The sequence below is a fragment of the Gymnodraco acuticeps genome, unplaced genomic scaffold (genome assembly GCF_902827175.1).
Source record: "Gymnodraco acuticeps unplaced genomic scaffold, fGymAcu1.1, whole genome shotgun sequence".
In the NCBI taxonomy this organism is placed as follows: Eukaryota; Metazoa; Chordata; class Actinopteri; order Perciformes; family Bathydraconidae; genus Gymnodraco; species Gymnodraco acuticeps.
This window is the reverse complement of record NW_022991837.1, coordinates 36,726-51,211: the sequence shown is the minus strand read 5'-3', so window position 1 is coordinate 51,211 and position 14,486 is coordinate 36,726. Positions and strand designations below refer to the sequence as shown.

The following is a 14,486-nucleotide window of genomic DNA, read 5'->3' as shown; positions in this document are numbered from 1 at the left end:
TATCTATCTATCTATCGATCTATCTATATATCTATCTATCGATCCATCTATCTATCTATCTATCGATCGATGGATCTATCTATCTATCTATCTATCTATCGATCTATCTATCTATCGATCTATCTATCTATCTATCTATCTATCTATCGATCTATCTATCTATCTATCTATCGATCTATCTATATATCTATCTATCGATCCATCTATCTATCTATCTATCGATCGATGGATCTATCTATCTATCTATCTATCTATCTATCTATCTATCAATCTATCTATCTATCTATCGATCTATCGATCTATCTATCTGTCTATCTATCGATCTATATATCTATCTATCAATCCATCTATCTATCTATCTATCTATCTATCGATCGATGGATCTATCTATCTATCCATCTATCTATCGATCTATATATCTATCTATCGATCTATCGATCGATCTATCTATCTATCGATCTATATATCTATCTATCGATCCATCTATCTATCTATCTATCGATCGATGGATCTATCTATCTATCTATCTATCGATCTATCTATCTATCTATCTATCGATCTATCTATCGATCTATCTATCGATCTATCTATCGATCTATATATCTATCTATCGATCCATCTATCTATCTATCTATCGATCGATGGATCTATCTATCGATCCATCTATCTATCTATCTATCGATCGATGGATCTATATCTATCTATCGATCTATCTATCGATCTATCTATCTATCTATCGATCTATCTATCGATCTATCTATCTATCTATCTATCTATCTATCTATCTATCGATCGATGGATCTATATATCTATCTATCGATCTATCTATCGATCTATCTATCGATCTATCTATCTATCTATCTATCTATCTATCTATCTATCGATCTATCTATCGATCTATCTATCGATCTATTTAAATAGTTATTATTTTTATTTTACCTCGTGTAAATCTGTACTGTCCTGTTGCTGCTTTAAACTCCTGAATTTTAATTAAATAAAGGTCCATCTGATCTCATGAATCTGGAACAGCTGTTTGTTTTTCTTCTGCAGTATTTAAATCGTTGGCGCCCTCTGGTGGCGTATTACACTCTGACTGCTGTGTTTGACTGTATGTATATATATGTGTGTGTAATAGTATGTATATTTGTATATATGTATGTGTGTATGTATATGGGTATATGTATGTGTATATCTATACCCATAAACATACACACATTATTAATCTGGTTTACTTGTTGATTGACATATATACATATACAGTATATGCAGGGCCGCCCCTGGCCAACTTGGGGCCCCAAGCAACATTGTGAGATGAGGCCCCCCCCCCCCCCCAACCGACAGGAGTGAAAAATGTTTTTTTGGAAACAAAGTAGGCTACTTTGCAAATATAGTTCCTGTTTATTATTATTATCAACAGTTACTTTTTTATACAGTGAGGTAAATGGTAAATGTGCATGTATGTCGTTCAGTATGCGTTTACAGGTACGTCTGCATTTCCAGCCAAATACTAGCCTCAAAAAGATTAGAATATGATTAATGCAAATAAACTACTTCTACTAATAATAATCAATTCAATTATATAAATACTATATTATTTTATCATAATATAGTTGTAATATAGTCAAGACAAAACATGCTTATGACATGCTCAAAAACTGATATTTCTTAAATCTGTATTCTAGTTCCCTCTGTCAGCAATGCATCAACAACTACACACACATTGCTATCAGTACTTCTCTGTGTTGTGGTTGACATGATGATGACTGTTAGGAGTTAAGGGGAGAGGCTGAGCGTCACCATGATGATGACTGGTAGGAGTTAAGGGGAGAGGCTGAGCGTCACCATGATGATGACTGTTAGGAGTTAAGGGGAGAGGCTGAGCGTCACCATGATGATGACTGTTAGGAGTTAAGGGGAGAGGCTGAGCGTCACCATGATGATGACTGTTAGGAGTTAAGGGGAGAGGCTGAGCGTCACCATGATGATGACTGTTAGGAGTTAAGGGGAGAGGCTGAGCGTCACCATGATGATGACTGTTAGGAGTTAAGGGGAGAGGCTGAGCGTCACCATGATGATGACTGTTAGGAGTTAAGGGGAGAGGCTGAGCGTCACCATGATGATGACTGTTAGGAGTTAAGGGGAGAGGCTGAGCGTCACCATGATGATGACTGTTAGGAGTTAAGGGGAGAGGCTGAGCGTCACCATGATGATGACTGTTAGGAGTTAAGGGGAGAGGCTGAGCGTCACCATGATGATGACTGTTAGGAGTTAAGGGGAGAGGCTGAGCGTCACCATGATGATGACTGTTAGGAGTTAAGGGGAGAGGCTGAGCGTCACCATGATGATGACTGTTAGGAGTTAAGGGGAGAGGCTGAGCGTCACCATGATGATGACTGTTAGGAGTTAAGGGAGAGGCTGAGGTCACCATGATGATGACTGTAGGAGTTAAGGGAGAGGCTGAGCGTCACCATGATGATGACTGTTATGAGTTAAGGGGAGAGGCTGAGCGTCACCATGATGATGACTGTTAGGAGTTAAGGGGAGAGGCTGAGCGTCACCATGATGATGACTGTTAGGAGTTAAGGGGAGAGGCTGAGCGTCACCATGATGATGACTGTTAGGGGTTAAGGGGAGAGGCTGAGCAGTCACCATGATGATGACTGTTAGGAGTTAAGGGGAGAGGCTGAGCGTCACCATGATGATGACTGTTAGGAGTTAAGGGGAGAGGCTGAGCGTCACCATGATGATGACTGTTAGGAGTTAAGGGGAGAGGCTGAGCGTCACCATGATGATGACTGTTAGGAGTTAAGGGGAGAGGCTGAGCATCACCATGATGATGACTGTTAGGAGTTAAGGGGAGAGGCTGAGCGTCACCATGATGATGACTGTTAGGAGTTAAGGGGAGAGGCTGAGCAGTCACCATGATGATGACTGTTAGGAGTTAAGGGGAAGAGGCTGAGCGTCACCATGATGATGACTGTTAGGAGTTAAGGGGCAGAGGCTGAGCGTCACCATGATGATGACTGTTAGGAGTTAAGGGGAGAGGCTGAGCGTCACCATGATGATGACTGTTAGGAGTTAAGGGGAGAGGCTGAGCGTCACCATGATGATGACTGTTAGGAGTTAAGGGGAGAGGCTGAGCGTCACCATGATGATGACTGTTAGGAGTTAAGGGAGAGGCCTGAGCGTCACCATGATGATGACTGTTAGGAGTTAAGGGGAGAGGCTGAGCGTCACATGATGATGACTGTTAGGAGGTTAAGGGGAGAGGCTGAGCGTCACCATGATGATGACTGTTAGGAGTTAAGGGGAGAGGCTGAGCGTCACCATGATGATGACTGTTAGGAGTTAAGGGGAGAGGCTGAGCGTCACCATGATGATGACTGTTAGGAGTTAAGGGGAGAGGCTGAGCGTCACCATGATGATGACTGTTAGGAGTTAAGGGAGAGAGGCTGAGCGTCACCATGATGATGACTGTTAGGAGTTAAGGGGAGAGGCTGAGCGTCACCATGATGATGACTGTTAGGAGTTAAGGGGAGAGGCTGAGCGTCACCATGATGATGACTGTTAGGAGTTTAAGGGGAAGAGGCTGAGCGTCACCATGATGATGACTGTTAGGAGTTAAGGGGAGAGGCCTTGAGCGTCACCATGATGATGACTGTTAGGGAGTTAAGGGGAGAGGCTTGAGCGTCACCATGATGATGACTGTTAGGAGTTAAAGGGAGAGGCTGAGCGTCACCATGATGATGACTGTTAGGAGTTAAGGGGAGAGGCTGAGCGTCACCATGATGATGACTGTTAGGAGTTAAGGGGAGAGGCTGAGCGTCACCATGATGATGACTGTTAGGAGTTAAGGGGAGAGGCTGAGCGTCACCATGATGATGACTGTTTAGGAGTTAAGGGGAGAGGCTGAGCGTCACCATGATGATGACTGTTAGGAGTTAAGGGGAGAGGCTGAGCGTCACCATGATGATGACTGTTAGGAGTTAAGGGAGAGGCTGAGCGTCACCATGATGATGACTGTTAGGAGTTAAGGGAGAGGCCTGAGCGTCACCATGATGATGACTGTTAGGAGTTTAAGGGGAGAGGCCTGAGCAGTCATCATCATGGTGACTGTTAGGAGTTAAGGGGAGAGGCTGAGCGTCACCATGATGATGACTGTTAGGAGTTAAGGGGAGAGGCTGAGCGTCACCATGATGATGACTGTTAGGAGTTAAGGGGAGAGGCTGAGCGTCACCATGATGATGACTGTTAGGAGTTAAGGGGAGAGGCCTGAGCGTCACCATGATGATGACTGTTAGGAGTTAAGGGGAGAGGCTGAGCGTCACCATGATGATGACTGTTAGGAGTTAAGGGAGAAGGCTGAGCGTCACCATGATGATGACTGTTAGGAGTTAAGGGGAGAGGCTGAGCGTCACCATGATGATGACTGTTAGGAGTTAAGGGGAGAGGCTGAGCGTCACCATGATGATGACTGTTAGGAGTTAAGGGGAGAGGCTGAGCGTCACCATGATGATGACTGTTAGGAGTTAAGGGGAGAGGCTGAGCGTCACCATGATGATGACTGTTAGGAGTTAAGGGGAGAGGCTGAGCGTCACCATGATGATGACTGTTAGGAGTTAAGGGGAGAGGCTGAGCGTCACCATGATGATGACTGTTAGGAGTTAAGGGAGAGGCTGAGCGTCACCATGATGATGACTGTTAGGAGTTAAGGGGAGAGGCTGAGCGTCACCATGATGATGACTGTTAGGAGTTAAGGGGAGAGGCTGAGCGTCACCATGATGATGACTGTTAGGAGTTAAGGGGAGAGGCTGAGCGTCACCATGATGATGACTGTTAGGAGTTAAGGGGAGAGGCTGAGCGTCACCATGATGATGACTGTTAGGAGTTAAGGGGAGAGGCTGAGCGTCACCATGATGATGACTGTTAGGAGTTAAGGGGAGAGGCTGAGCGTCACCATGATGATGACTGTTAGGAGTTAAGGGGAGAGGCTGAGCGTCACCATGATGATGACTGTTAGGAGTTAAGGGAGAGGCTGAGCGTCACCATGATGATGACTGTTAGGAGTTAAGGCAGAGGCTGAGCGTCACCATGATGATGACTGTTAGGAGTTAAGGAGAGAGGCTGAGCGTCACCATGATGATGACTGTTAGGAGTTAAAAGGAGAGGCTGAGCGTCACCATGATGATGACTGTTAGGAGTTAAGGCAGAGGCTGAGCGTCACCATGATGATGACTGTTAGGAGTTAAGGAGAGAGGCTGAGCGTCACCATGATGATGACTGTTAGTAGTTTAGGGGAGAGGCTGAGCGTCACCATGACGATGACTGTTAGGAGTTAAGGGAGAGGCTGATGCGTCACCATGATGATGACTGTTAGGAGTTAAGGGGAGAGGCCTGAGCGTCACCATGATGATGACTGTTAGGAGTTTAGGGGGAGAGGCTGAGCGTCACCATGATGATGGCTGTTAGGAGTTAAGGGGAAGAGGCTGAGCGTCACCATGATGATGGACTGTTAGGAGGTTAGGGGAGAGGCTGAGCGGTCACCATGATGATGACTGTTAGGAGTTAAGGAGAGAGGCTGAGCGTCACCATGATGATGACTGTTAGGAGTTAAGGGGAGAAGGCTGAGCGTCACCATGATGATGACTGTTAGGAGTTAAGGGGAGAGGCTGAGCGTCACCATGATGATGACTGTTAGGAGTTTAGGGGAGAGGCTGAGCATCACCATGAAATGTGCAAATTGACATAAAAATGAATAAAAAATGCTCCATGTGTTTTAGGCTGTAAACTTTAACTGTTATGTAAGCCAAGTAGACAGAGAGTGAATCACTCTTCCTCCTGTACATTAGCAGATAAAAGGCATAACATACTTGAATGAAAGGTAAATAAAGAATGCTGGAAATAACTGCATCTCCATTAGCCTATATGCTCTGCAGAGACTGGGGTTACGTATTGTAACCCAGCTTCTATGAGTATAGGCGCAGCCCTCTAAGGCTATCGCTATTGGGTAATCCCACTGCACGTGTGCAGCACTGACAGACTTAATCCACGCCCACCTATGACGTGGGCCCCACCTTCGGCCTCCCTTCCGTATAAATAGGAAGTAGGCCCGTCCAACTGCTCCCACACAAACAGCTTTTCTTCAGCTATTCGCGGAGCCAGTGGGGCCCGAACCTTAGAGGGCTGCGCCTATACTCATAGAAGCTGGGTTACAATACGTAACCCCAGTTCTATTTCGTATAAGGCTTCGCCCTCTAAGGCTATCGCTATTGGGTTAGGGGCGAAGCAGGATGTAGTCCACGCCCCACTGGTCCGTCCGTTACCAGAAGCACAGAAACACCTCTACTCAATTAATAACCCATGCGAAAAGAAAAGGAGCATCACAGTCCCTGGAAATATAGCATTATTCCAAATGAATATTCTCTTAAAAGGGAATGAAGGTGAATACCCGTCGTTTAAAAAGTAGAGATAACAATCCCACTTGTTAAAACGATAAAAGAGGGGGGAAAAGGGGCAGCTCTCTAAATGCCAATAGGCAGGAGAGAGGGCACGCCGTTTATTCCCTGACATTTACTCAATCTGACAGAACACTCAGTACTGAATGTGTCAGAGATGATTGGGAGACATCCCTCAAATAAAAACGAATAAAAGAACAGGGGGAAGACCACGATGCAGCATTGCAAATGTCTTCTACCGTCATTCCTCCGTGCAACGCCCTAGAGGTTGAAATCCCTCTGGTGCTGTGCGCTTTGATGTTTTCTGGGGGATCCAACCCAGAGGAAACATACGCCTGTGACACAGCTTCACACAACCAGTGTGACAGGCGCTGTGCCGACAGAGGCTGCCCTATTGAGCGCTCTCTGTAATGCACAAACAGGCGCTGGGACCTGCGCAACGTGGCTGTGCGTGCAATATAGCATGACAGCGCACGTACGGGACATAGGAGATGAGATGTGGCTTCTTCCTCCGATGTGTGAGGAGGAGGGAAGAAACCATCCAAAGTGATCACTCTCGATCTAAAAGAGCTTGTGATCACCTTTTGCATAAAAGCCGGGTTAGGGCGCAAAACAGCTGAGCTGCCATCTCCTTGGATCCGGAGACATGACGGAGCCACAGATAGAGCAGACAATTCACTCACCCTTTTTGCTGATGTCAGCGCCAAGAGCAGAGCCACTTTGGCTGACAAAAACTTTAGGGGAACCTGATCTAAAGGTTCGAATGGAGCTTTACTTAGTGCGCATAACACCAACGCCAAATCCCATTGAGGCGCCAAAGTGCGTGACACCGGTCTGAGTCTCTGTACTCCCCGTAGAAACCGTGTTGTCAGAGGTTGACTAAACACCGTGCTGACACCAAACCCTTCGTGGCAAGATGATATGGCAGCCGCGTACGTTTTTATCGTGCTATAAGCCAATTTTCTGTCCAGTAAAGTCTGGAGGAACGACAGTATGTGAGACAGGGGGCACCTAACGGGGGTCCAGGCTTTTCCCTACACACCAGCGCTGGAACACTGTCCATTTGACTGTGTAGGATGCCCTGGTGGACGCCGCCCTTGAACCCTGAATGGTACTGATAACATTTTTAGAGAGGCCCAGCCCCTCTAAATGTTCCCGTTCAGGGGCCATGCCCACAAACGTTGGCCCAATACTGGGTGACTGCTGATCGCTCCCTCCACCTGGGAGAGAGCGTCCCTGCGCCACGGTATTTCCCACGGTCTCCCTGACAGCATCCGCCGTAGGCATGGAACCCAGGACGCTCCCGTGCGTTCCGGTGCTATTAAAATTGCTGTCAGTATCTCCTCCTGCACTCGGTCCAGGAACCGAGGAATCAGAGGGACTGGTGGGAAAGCGTATAACAACCCCTTGGGCGACGGCCTGTGTGCGAACGCGTCCACGCCCAGGGGGGGGGGTGGTCCTGCGTTCTCATGGAGAACCAGAGGGCACATTGCGCGTTCTCGCGTGCAGCGAACAGATCCACCTCCGCTCTCCCGAACCTGCTCCATACCTGGGTGACCAGTTCGGGGTGGAGGCTCCAATCCCCTTGGTAAGGACCTCCTCTGGACATTAGGTCCGCCCCTCTGTTCAACACGCCGGGGATATACACCGCTCTGATAGAGAGTACGTGTGTTTGTGCCCAACACAGCAGCCGTCTGGCTGTGTTCAGCAGCTGCGCTGATCGTATGCCTCCCTGGCAATTTATATATGCTGCCGCTGCTTAGTTGTCTGTCCGAATCAACCAACACATCCTCGCTCCCAGGTCGGCCTATGTTGACGTTATGTCAAGTCCTGTGTCGGCTTTTTCCAACGCAAGGGGGGGGCCTTAGCGTCCATTTTCAACGCAAGAGGGGGGCCCTTAGCGTCCATTTTCAGCTTTCCGGGATGTCCATATGCTTCTATGGACGCTCATGGAAGCACGGCATTCGTTTGTGTCGGCTGCCCTTAAAGGCAATGTGAGCGTCCATTCTCATTGGATAACGGAGAATTTTACACCCGGAAGTAAGTATTCCCCTTACTGTCGATTGAGTTTACAGTGATATCTGCACTCCTCATCGACTAAAACACACCAGATTATCCTTGTTAATTACACAACATTGATTGGTTTAAATTGTGTGCAATGCTTTTTTATTTTTCCCCTTCGATTCGGAGAAACAAATATTTGTTCGGAGTAAAGGATGGCAGATCATATACCTGTTGCTATGTCAATACATGTCGAACATCTACCTGGGCTAACCAGAAATGTAAATAGTGCTCAAACAGAAAAACTAGACTGGTCAACCCTCACAAAGGAAGACATTACATCCTATTATGCTCAGACAGATACATCCTTAACTAATATTCATCTACCTAGAGATGCAATTATGTGTAGTGATGTTAACTGTAAGGATGCAAAGCATAGGAGTGATATCTGCTGCATGTACAGTGATATAGTAAGTGCTCTGTATGAAGGCAGTAAGCCTTACTACAAAAGTAACAATGAGACTCATAACATCAGGCCTGGCTGGAATAGGTATGTAGCTGAGTGTCCTGCTGAAGCCTGTGAAGCCACTAAATCATGGGCTATGGCAGGCAGAACCAGACAAGGGTCTGTACTTGAGTACAAGAAGCTTACTAATGCAAGATACAAGTATGCTATTCGCTTCATCTGTAAAAATGAGCAAGCCATGAGGGCCGATTCCATGGCTAAGAAGCTGCTCAGTAACAATGTTATGGATTTTTGGAAAGAAGTAAGGGCTATTAATCAATGCAAAATACCTCTACCATGCACTGTTGACGGAACATCCGGAACAGACACCATTGTGGAGTTATGGCGACAGCATTATAGCACCTTATTCAACTGTGTCCAAAGTGAACTGTATAGGGTAGATGATAACAATGAGTCAATGGTGATAATGCCACACAAGGTGTGCCAAGCTATAAACAAGCTGTCGGACAACAAAGCCAGTGGTGTAGATCATCTTTCTGCTGAACATCTTAAATATGCCAGTGTGAAGATAGCTCCTCTTCTTTCTATCTGCTTTGCTGCCTTTATGAGTCATGGCTTGTGACCAGACTCAATGTTGTCTGTTCTGTTGGTGCCAGTTATTAAGGACAAAGCCGGTAAAGTGGGAAGCCTAGACAACTATAGGCCCATAGCGTTAGCCAGCACACTGTCACGAGTCCTAGAAAGAATTCTGCTGGACAGATTAGATGACTTTATTAACTCAACAGATAACCAGTGTGGCTTTAAGGCTAAACATGGCACTGACTTGTGTGTATACGCCTAAAGGCCCGGACACACCAAGCAGTCACCAGAGGACTCGCCGACGCCGACGTCGGCTGTTGCGTCGCGGTGTTCTCCTGCGTCTTGGCCATGTGTCGCACGGGAACACACCGCAAAGACTTCAGTGCGTGAGTGGCAATAACTCTCCTTACCAGCAGGCGGCGGTAGTGTGTATTCGTCATTAAAAATAGGCAACAACCGGAAGACAGAGAAGAAGAACAGACTGCGTGATATAAACAACAACAAATAGCGTGTGCAAACTGCAGCCTGGTCAGGATTCACTGCTGTCTGCCCGTCTTTGGTCCACAACTACCCGAAGGGGCAAGTCTCCTGTACCGGGTGCACTGGGTTCGCAGAGAATCCACTTCTTCCTCAGCTCTTTCTCTGAAGCACACAAATAAACGATGTAACCATTGTGGCTAGTTAGCATGTCCAATTCATATCTATATGCAGTGCCAAACTGCACAGCTAGCAACAGCTAGCAACAAGATAACAACAAAACACAATGTTGAAATAACAAATTACATTTCACGTTAACGCCACTGTACGCTGGCAAACAATAAGAAGCCAACAATATCTGCTAAAGAGCTCAATTGATGAAAAAGATAATCTTACCCGAGAAACCAAGTTGCGTTTCAATCTCTCGCCAGAGTCCGGTTTTCACTACTCGGTTCGAGTACCTTTTCTCTGTGATGTCGTACAGAGCTGGCCTCTCCTGGATCAATGTGATGAGCAGGTTTGCGTCATTCCAGATCGCCATGATGAGATGAAAATGAATATCAGTCTGTGTGTGCCTTCTTAAATCGTTTGTTTACGTCCCTCACTTCCGTTTCGCTTCTCATGCACTGATTCGCTAGCTGAACAGCCAATCAGAGTGATTGTTTGGTCCGACTGCCTGTCCCGATGCATGGCCGATTCAACATGTTGAATCGGCCATGCATCGGGACAGGCAGTCCAAATAAGGCGTGTCACGGTCGACGGTGCGGGACACACCAAATTGAGTTTGGGCGACAGGACACGCTTCGTCTCCCGACTTACGAGAACAGCCGAAATCGTGTGTCCGGGCCTTTAGAGGAAATTGTCAACAAATATAGAGGTAATAACTCATCAGTTCTTATGTGTTTCATTGATGCTTCTAAAGCCTTTGATCGTGTTAATCACAGGACGTTATTTGTTAAGCTGAGTCAAAGAGGGGTGCCCAAATACATTGTGAGAGTTCTGGTCTACTGGTATGGCCACCAGACTATGCAAGTCAAATGGGGCAATAGGGTCTCAGCCCCATTTGGGGTTAGCAATGGTGTCAGACAAGGTGGAATTATGTCCCCAGTTCTTTTTAACCTCTATATTGATGATCTGTCCAAGCGGCTGAAAGCCTGTAATACTGGATGCATGATTGGTAGCACTCTAGTGAACCATATTATGTATGCAGATGATCTTGTTGAGCTGAGTCCATCTAGCGCTGGTCTCCAGCAGCTTCTTGCTGTTTGCTCTGTGTATGGTGTGGAGCATGACATCAAATACAACGCCAGAAAGAGTGCTGTCATGATCTTTAGAACCAAAGAGGATAAATGTCTGAAATGTCCTGATTTTAAATTGTCTGATATTAATCTTAGTGTCTGTAATAAGTTAAAATATCTTGGACACTTTATTACAGAACAAATGACAGATGATGAAGATATTTATAGGCAATGCCGCATGATGTGCACAAGCAAACATTCTCTTACGTAAGTTTGGTGCATGTACAGATGGAGTGAAGATGTCTCTGTTCAGAGCATATTGCACACCGCTCTAAACGGCACATTTGTGGTCAAACTACAGAAAAGCAAGTTTACGGAAACTTCAAGTAGCTCATAATGATGCCATGAGAATATTGCTGAAGACTAAGAGACCTCGATGGTCAGTGCAAGTGAAATGTTTGTGGCTGCAGGAGTCAATACTCTACAAGCTGTTTTAAGAAATCTCATGTATAAATGTATTTGCCGGCTTAATGACTGTGATAATGAAATCCTCTTGGCCTTATCGAACATAAGGTTTAATATACACGCTACCAATCGCAGCTGTGGAGACATTGGTATAGTTGTCTCTTTGTAGGACACTGATTTAAATTATTCTTAAACTATGAACTCTTTTTATGCTGTGTATGTAATTTATTATATGTAATGTCTTGTCTTTTATCTGGACCCTGAGTCTGTAATAAAGTTTTCATTCATTCATTCACCGTCACGTGATCTCCAACGCTCACTGATTGGAGGAGACGCGCAGTGACGCCACGACCCCCGTCTGGTATAAATACAGGAAGCGACTCTCAACTGCCATTTCACGCTCGGGAAGAAAACAGTTCTTGCTTCAACAGAGTTTGAACGGGACTTTTCCTTCATCTCGATCTGAATACGCGCTTAAATCCATTCCGGACACACAGGAAAAAACCTCTGCTTCAATTGCACTACCGAAGAGTCTTCGTAAGCTTTATTTTTGTACCGTTTTGTTAAGAAAAACAGCGAAGAAACGCCAGTTGAGATGGATTCCCAGGTGAGACAGAACTACCACCGCGACTGCGAGGCGGCCGTTAACCGGATGCTGAACATGGAGCTGTTCGCCTCCTACTCCTACACCTCCATGGTAACAAACACTCTTTACACCGTTACATGTTCATTGTGTGCCTGTATTAAATGGTGTAAGTGTATTATGAGTAAACAAGCTAACGTCACAGGGGAACCACGTAGTCTCTGGTGGGCAAAACACAAGTGCCTCGAGCCAACGACACACACCAAAGTAAAAGCTGTTGAACTGTTTGGTACCCAATCAAATACAACATGATCTCCATAACCGTGGAGTCATCTGGTGATGCAGGGTGTACAAATACAAGATGGCAGACTATTGTTTTACAGATATCATCAAATCACAGAATCCCTGTTTTAAGCTAACACGCATTAGCATAACCTAAAGGCTACAGACTCCATTATTCTCTCTTCTGTTAAAGTGTCTTTAGATTACAGACCCTCCTGTTTCTACCTCAGACTGAACGGGTTTTACTGACTTTATCTAATCAGACACTTTAGTGTTTTAAGATGATAGTACTTCTACTTAAGTTATGGATCTAAATACTGCTTCCATTTGTGACTGTTCTAGTCCCTGTCCACAATTCAGTCCACATAATGCTGTGTCATGCTTACGCTGGTTGTTATCCCCACCCTGAAATCATGACTCATGTTTCTGTCTGCCCTCGGCTCATAACGACCGTTTGTCTCGACCTGTTCTGTGTGTAACGAGCGGTCTGTTCTCTAACCTCTGTCTTCTGTCTGCAGGCCTTTTATTTCTCCCGTGACGACGTGGCCCTGCCCGGCTTCGCTCACTTCTTCAAGGAGACCAGCGAGGAGGAGCGGGAGCACGCCGACAAGCTGCTCACCTTCCAGAACAGTCGAGGAGGACGCATCTTCCTGCAGGACATCAAGGTAAATATCTGCAGGACCTCTACGATACGAGAATCCTTTAATGGTCAGATCAAGTCTGAGATGCTCCTTGCATCACAGCAGCTCCATGTGTAGAGTTTAAATACGTCATTTATTTTACCCTAAATCTCAACATCCTCGTGCCGTTAAAGCCACAGATTTCATTGGCTCTCGGCTCAGGTGACTTGGCAGCGCCGTGAGAAAGCTTATTTAGACTGGTGGGGTTCATTTATCCAACTATATGTACCACAATGCAACAGGGCGTTGACTTTAACGGATGCATTAAAGGCTTGTCTTGGAAAGATACAGAATATTTCCATTTGCACCTCGTCCTGTTCTCAAGCTTTATTGCACAGGACTAATGTTAGTATGTATATTGACATGTCGTCTAATAGATTAAATGTACTTTAAAGGGTTTTTATTCTTGTTACAGCAGCTTGTGAATAAAGCTTTGGGCTCGAGTACAAAATATAATTAAATGCATATAAAAAAAAGTACATAAACAAATATTTTTAAATGTCTTATGTAAACATGAGAAACTAGTGTGCTTAAATGAAGAAGTGATGTAGACTGCAAGTGCATACGGGTTATTCTAAAGGGACACACTTAGTGGTGGCTTTCCTAAATCTGTCTTAAATAAACATGTTTCTCACTTATTTCAAACTAAGACTGAGGCTCTTTGCTTTATGTACCCTCCCCCTCTAACTGGTGGTCCCTCGTTACAGAAGCCAGAGCGAGACGAGTGGGGCTCGGGTCTGGAGGCCATGCAGGCCGCTCTGCAGCTGGAGAAGAACGTGAACCAGGCTCTGCTGGATCTGCACAAACTGGCCTCAGACCACGCCGACCCTCATGTGAGTAACACCTGCTGAACATGAGGAACTACACACTGATGATCTCTGGGATTCAACGTCTCTGAAGCTTTAGTTGTTAACGTCTGCTCTCTTCTCCTCCTCAGATGTGTGACTTCCTGGAGACTCACTACCTGAACGAGCAGGTCGAGTCCATCAAGAAGCTCGGAGACTTCATCTCTAATCTGAGCAGAATGGACTCCAACACCAACAAGATGGCCGAGTACCTGTTCGACAAGCACACCATGGGGGGGAAGAACTGAAGTCACCTGAGAGATCCCAGCTGATCCTCAGAGTTCACCTGATCTGATCATATGTAGATGATCATGTTTGACTACATTACCCATAATCCTCCTCTCCTGTGAAACTTAACATGGAAGTTTCTGATGACTGAATAAACGTTTTGAGCTGGATTCTGTTTTCTGTCTCG

At 45.7% G+C, this 14,486-nt stretch overlaps 1 protein-coding gene across 1 annotated transcript; it reads left to right on the top strand.

Moving 5' to 3' along the window:
• Nucleotides 1-12,103: 12,103 nt before the first annotated feature.
• LOC117535372 (ferritin, middle subunit-like) lies at nucleotides 12,104-14,469 on the top strand. Its single transcript, XM_034199818.1, has 4 exons — nucleotides 12,104-12,378; nucleotides 13,065-13,211; nucleotides 13,934-14,059; nucleotides 14,164-14,469. Exons 1-4 carry the CDS (start codon nucleotides 12,277-12,279, stop codon nucleotides 14,317-14,319), a joined length of 531 nt encoding a protein of 176 aa, XP_034055709.1. The 5' UTR covers nucleotides 12,104-12,276; the 3' UTR covers nucleotides 14,320-14,469.
• Nucleotides 14,470-14,486: the final 17 nt, after the last annotated feature.

What these genes read in the sequence shown, in the direction of transcription:
- LOC117535372 (XM_034199818.1), top strand. Translation starts at nt 12,277, where the DNA reads ATGGATTCCCAGGTGAGACAGAACTACCACCGCGACTGCGAGGCGGCC. An exon ending in CCTACTCCTACACCTCCATG is followed by an intron (nt 12,379 to 13,064) that starts GTAACAAACACT and finishes TTCTGTCTGCAG; the next exon opens with GCCTTTTATTTCTCCCGTGA. An exon ending in CAGACCACGCCGACCCTCAT is followed by an intron (nt 14,060 to 14,163) that starts GTGAGTAACACC and finishes TCTCCTCCTCAG; the next exon opens with ATGTGTGACTTCCTGGAGAC.